The following is a 5,963-nucleotide window of genomic DNA, read 5'->3' as shown; positions in this document are numbered from 1 at the left end:
GTCTCCCACAGGAGCAGCAGGAACCCAAGAACATGAGCCTGCACCTGCTGCCCTACACAGTGCACACTGCCAGGAAGCTGGATTAAACGCAGAGTGGAACACAAACCAGGCACTTTGACGTAGAGAAGAGAGGAAGAGGAAGACAGAAAGGACTCCCCCACACTGGGAAGCACTTGGGGTGCACTGGGCTGAGCCAGGCTAGGGCTGGGGTGGGCCGAGCAGAAGTCAAGAACTGAGGGTTCAATCCAGGTTCCCTTCTGGGTGGCAGGCATCAACGCTGCCTCTCAGGGCTGTGACCTGGAGGCCAAAGCTGAATGCTGAACCCTGACAGGCACTCCGATGTGGGAAACGAATGTCTTAACCTGCCCATTTCCGTATTTAGACAGCTTAAAGCTGCCATTAGCCACCCAAGTATGTCCAAGTTCAAAAGCGTTACAACTTGGTCTTCTGTTCGCTTGCCCTAGGGATCATGGATCTTGAAGCATACTATAAGAGGATTGGTTATAAGAACCCTGGGAACAAATTGGACTTGGAATCATTGACGGGCATTCTTCAGCACCAGATCAGGACTGTCCCCTATGAAAACCTTAGTCTTCACTGTGGGGAGTCCATGGAGCTGAACTTAGAGGTCATTTTTGATAAAATTGTGAGGAAGAATCGAGGTGGATGGTGTCTCCAGGTCAACTATCTTCTGTACTGGGCTTTGGCCACCACCGGATTCGACGTCACAATGTTAGGAGGGTATGTTTATTTTGGTGGAAATGACACATACAGCACGGGCATGATTCACCTTATAGTACTGGTGGTCATCAATGGCAAGAAGTACATTGTCGATGCAGGGTTTGGACGCTCCTACCAGATGTGGCAGCCTGTGGAGCTGATTCCTGACCAGGATCAGCCCCAGGTGCCCAGCATATTCCGCGTGAGACAAGAGGGTGAAACCTGGTACCTGGACCAAATCAGAAGACAGCAGTATATTCCAAATGAAGAATTCCTCAACTCTGAACTCCTGGAAAAGAAGATCTACCAAAAGCTCTACAGCTTCACTCTTCAACCTCGAACAATTGAGGAATTCGAGCCTGCAAACACGTATCTCCAGGAAACTCCATCATCTGTGTTCTTGGACAAATCATTCTGCTCCTTGCAGACCCCAGAAGGGGTTCAATGTTTGGTGGGGTTTGTCCTCACTTCCCGGATCTTCAATTACAAGGAAAATACAGATCTGGTAGAGTTTAAAACTCTAACTGAGGAGGAAGTTGAAGAAGTGCTGAAAACCATATTTAATATTTCCTTGGGAAAAAAGCTTGTGTCCAAAAATGGTGTTAAATCCTTTACTATTTAGAGTAAGAAGAAAAAATGGTGCTCAGTCTTGCAAGTACTTAAACATTCTTACTATAAAAAAATCAAACATGAAAAATGAAAGAGAATAGAATATCAAATTATTGTGTATTTATCAACTGGTCACCAATGATCAGCTGATGCCAGATCCCATCCTAACACTCATATTGTTTTGATGAAAATCCTACACATGAAAATCATAATAACCCTAAAATTATGACCATACATATTTGAAAGTTGTTAAAATAAAAATAACAATATCACCCTTGGCAAAATTAATTAAAAAAGGCATTTTAAATGAATGTGTCATTATTTTGTGATTTATGCCAGTAAATCTTCAACACTGACGTATCACTGAAGTTGTAGAAAACATTCATTCATAACTGACTATACAGGATACTGAGGAAATGGCTTCCTGAGTTCTGCCTCTGTTCAGTGTTTGGAACACACCACCTGTACAGCTTAGGATGAGGATCCAGCACAGAGTGAAGCATGATACTGGCTCCAGAAGAGCCAGCAGGCCTCAAGACAAGGCAGCATTGTGACTAGGTACTAGGAAAATGGCGCAGCTAGAACTTCCTTCCACGGCTCTTCTTGCATCATTTTATTAGATATAAAGACTATCTGTTCAAAATTTTCAACTTGCAGAATTGATCGGTCTTAAAGGAACAATTATCATGTATATTAATATATGTATAAATCACTGAAATCATTGATTGCTGAAAAAGGATAAAACAACACTATTGGCCAATACAATACAAGGCAAAGGTTTCATCAGGAAGAATGAGGATATTATGGGCTGGCTGACTTCAGTACAGCCTTCCTCTCGCCCTCCTTCTTACCCTTTAGTTATAGTCTTTGGTTGCTTCTGGGGTTTACTATAAGAGAGGACGTGAGGTTCTTGGTGTCCATCTGAGTTTAAATCCTATGGTTACTGGGAGAACTGCTTGGTCAATGTGTGACTCTGGCTCCTCATGGCAAAAGGGTAGTACTGCTATGGGATGTTGGCTTATAGGCAACAGCTTAACCACCACATCGTTACGGCAGCTCCCTCAATTCAGTCTGCTAATAAAACTGGATTTGCCCCTGCAGATGGTCCCACTATGCAAAGAGCCCGACAACGAGTTCTCTCATTATCCTCCAGTCTACTTTTCTTTGTTCTGCTCAGAGAATGGTAGAAATCCAATGGAGAAATACAGAGTTGTAGACCTAACTGGCCCCAAGAACCCCATTCTGCAAATTAAGCAGGATCCCTTGGAGTAGGCACTGAGCCCAGCTCTTAAGACACATGTGTGTCACACATTAGAGTCCTGGGTTGGATACCAGCTCTGGCTCCTGACTCCAGCCTCCTAGTGATATTAAAGGCGGTGCTGATGGCTCAGGAATTGAGTCCCTGTCACACAGGTAGAAGACCTGGAGTTCCAGGCTCCTGGCTTCAGCCTGGCGAAGCCCTCAACTGTGCCTGGTATTTGGGGAGTGAACCAGCTCCTAGAACTGCACTCTCTCCCTCTCTCAAACAAATACATGAATTCTTTCAGGAGTCCACAGTGTTCAGGGATCTGTTAGGGACACACTCACATTGCCTTTCTCCCTGCTCTTTACCCTCGATGGCCCAGAGTGAAATAAGGAATTATGTCTCTCATTGAAGGGAGGTTGAATCAGCTGTGAACTAGTGCCCTCTGGTCAGCCGCCAGTCCTGGAGCTGCTGCACTCTAGGGATCCTTGTTAAGGGCAGAAGAGAGATGGGCAAAGCAGCTCAGAAAGCTGTGCGGGCAGCCTCCAGCTGCACCTGTGTGATCATCAATGCCAACTTCCTCTTCCAGAAGACTGCTGCCTAGGAAGAGCCTCAACCTTGAAAGGCAAGCACTGGCAGTGCACGCCTGGGGAGCTCCCAGGATCTCGAGCTGGGGTCTGCAGACTGGGGGTTGCAGCACAGACACTGGGATTGGAGGAGCAGGGCAGAAGGCAGCCCCTGGACTGTGCTGCTGCAGTTTGGCCACAGCCTGGGAAGGGATAGACAAGCAGGCTGGCTGTCAGCAGGGGCAGGCTGCAGAGCTGCTCGTCTCAAGGGAGCAGAAGGTCTCCAGGCAAACCTCACCCCATCAGTGATGCTCACTACAAGCTTTGATTCAACACCCAATGGACACATGGCACGCTTTCATGCTGGGTGTTGTGAAATTGAGACTTTAAGACGTGGTACTGACTTCTTCAGGGAGGAAACTAATACGCAAACAACACAACAAAGTGTGACTTCAAAAACGCATTGCATTCAGTGCTTGCCCCAGCAGGCTCTATTCCATCTCGTGGCAAGTGAGAAAAGTGATGAGGTTTGCATGACACTTCAGAGAATGTTTCAAGGGAGACGATGTGTGAGCTCATGGGATTCCTACAGACCGCAATGTCTGGGAACATCAGCAGTTTAGGCCCTGAATTGTCTTACTCACTTTTTAAAACTGTACTTATGCTTTTGAAAGGTAGAGTTACAGAGAGAGTGATGGAGAGAAAGAGTAACTCTTCCATCTACTGGCTCACTATCCAATGGATGCAAGGCTGCAGCCAAGAATTTTATCTGGGTCTCCATGTCCAAGCACGTGGACCATCCTTGCTGCTTTCCCACATCCAATATCAGGGAGCTAGGTGGGCCGTGGGGCAACCAGGAAGCCGACTAGTAGTCATGGAATGCCAGTGTCATTAAACTGCTGTGCTACAACATTCCCTCCGACTTTAAATCCATGCACATGTCATTTCCTAGAGGCCACCCCTGAGCTGCATCCTCTCCCTCCCTCTCTCCAGTCACTGTGGCTTCATCTCTGGTTCCTGTTCCTAAGTGGCTCTTTCCTGCTCTAAAAATGCTGTGTGTACCTGAAGAAGGAAAAACAAATTGTAACCCATTTTCATATCCCTGTTATAAATGTCTTTTCTGTGACTCTTTCCAAGTCTCCCAGACAGAAATAATGGCTCCTTCCATGTGTCGTACTCATAGTTAGGGTTCATTTTTGTTTCAGAATCTGCCCTAGTGTATTACTTATTTATTGATCTTAATCTCTGAGATGGTTGTTGAATGTAAGCTGTGGATCAGCACTTTCTGCATGCTAACCATGAGTCTAGCATTCTGCTAGACCAAAGTACATAGATGTTAGTCGATTTTGTTAACTGCAGTGGAAGTAGTACTGTGTTTAGAAATCTTAATGATAAGGCTTATAAAGTGGTTCAGGAGATGATTGCTAAGGCTTGCCCAGTGAGAGTGTGTGACCCAAGAGAACCCGGGAGAAACTCCAGAATGGCCCTGTTTATTGTGTTGAACACTGGAGTTTGAACTTTTTAAACTGATTGTTTTTGGACAACATGTTAAACATTTACCAGCCACTACCAAGGATGATGAGTCAGTGTTTAATGTTCCCTGCTCAGTATTATGGATATCAACTGCAGATTTACAAATGCTTCAAATATCGTTATGAAAAGCTTCACAGGAATGCTATAAGCATAGAAGACATTAGAAGCGCCTTGTCACTGATGACATGCTTGATGCCAGGTATGTTTCCAGGCAGCAACAGGACACAGGCAGGTTAGGATCCTCTGAATGCCCAGCAGCCCAGTAGGGCCTGGGGGAGTTCTGGGTCAGGGGCACTGAGTGACCCATATCCCACCCCAGACGGGAGTGGGCAGGCTCTGCTTCTGGTTCTGACATCCAGATTTGCTGCTATCCTTTCTAAAGGAATCTCCTCTGAGGTCTTTAAGGGAGCAAAGTTACATGACATGTTTTGCGCTTGATAACACACACTTTAAACTTCGAAGGAACTTGATCTAATAAATGCGTTCAGTGTCACGTAGCACCGGTTAGGGAAGGGAAGAGATAGCTTTCATTGACTTCTAACCACGGAAGCTATCTGCATCTGTGAGAAGGTCATGGAACCCCTTCACCTCCACAAAAGGACTGCAATGTTAAAAAGACAGATAAGTTAATAACTAGCGTGGATGAGAATGTAGAACCCTCATACCATGTAAGAGGGTACCCGTCTGCTCTAGCTAACAGGTAGGCAGGTTTTTTAAAAAGTTAGACATAACTTTATCTGTAACCTCGTGAGTTGACTCTTACCAGTCTTTCCAAGATACCTGGCAACATATATCAACAGAAACTTTGTGCACGGATTTATAGCAGTGCTATTCATGTTAGAGTGGAAATAAATCAAATCACAAATAATTCGTGAATGAATAAACAACACATGTCAAAGTGCGCCATGGCTAAGTGTCAGCAGCAAGCAATGGGACAGACGAGATATTGACAGTGACAGAGAGAGTTTGAATTAAGAGACCATGGAATTAGTCCTGGACTTCTTAACATTGCTTAGAAGAAAAGCTGGAAATACATTTTTATAAGGCAATGAGTAAGGGAAATCATAAGGTAGAAGCGACTTATCTGAGAGAGGCGTGAGCAAATGGGAATGACCCTCAGGAACTCAGCTGAAGCTAACTTGTGCAATAACTGCGAACTCTGAGCTTCCTCTCACGCAAAAACCTCTCTGGATCTGGGACATGAAATAGCAGAACTCCCTGTTATCTCGTCAGGTAACTTTGGAGTACAATGACCACGTGGCACCATTATATAATACACTCTGCTCTTCCAC

At 45.2% G+C, this 5,963-nt stretch overlaps 1 protein-coding gene across 1 annotated transcript; it reads left to right on the top strand.

The window, feature by feature from the left end:
- Positions 1–449: 449 nt before the first annotated feature.
- On the top strand, positions 450–1,623 carry LOC121150465 (arylamine N-acetyltransferase 2). The gene has a single exon (XM_040971399.1). It carries the CDS (start codon positions 470–472, stop codon positions 1,340–1,342), a length of 873 nt encoding a protein of 290 aa, XP_040827333.1. The 5' UTR covers positions 450–469; the 3' UTR covers positions 1,343–1,623.
- The last annotated feature ends 4,340 nt before the right edge of the window (positions 1,624–5,963 follow it).

This window comes from Ochotona curzoniae, unplaced genomic scaffold, assembly GCF_017591425.1.
Source record: "Ochotona curzoniae isolate NIBS_2020 unplaced genomic scaffold, NIBS_Ocur_1.0 contig_21, whole genome shotgun sequence".
Taxonomy (NCBI): domain Eukaryota; kingdom Metazoa; phylum Chordata; class Mammalia; order Lagomorpha; family Ochotonidae; genus Ochotona; species Ochotona curzoniae.
This window is presented reverse-complemented; position numbering and strand designations above follow the sequence as displayed.

What these genes read in the sequence shown, in the direction of transcription:
- LOC121150465 (XM_040971399.1), top strand. Translation starts at nt 470, where the DNA reads ATGGATCTTGAAGCATACTATAAGAGGATTGGTTATAAGAACCCTGGG.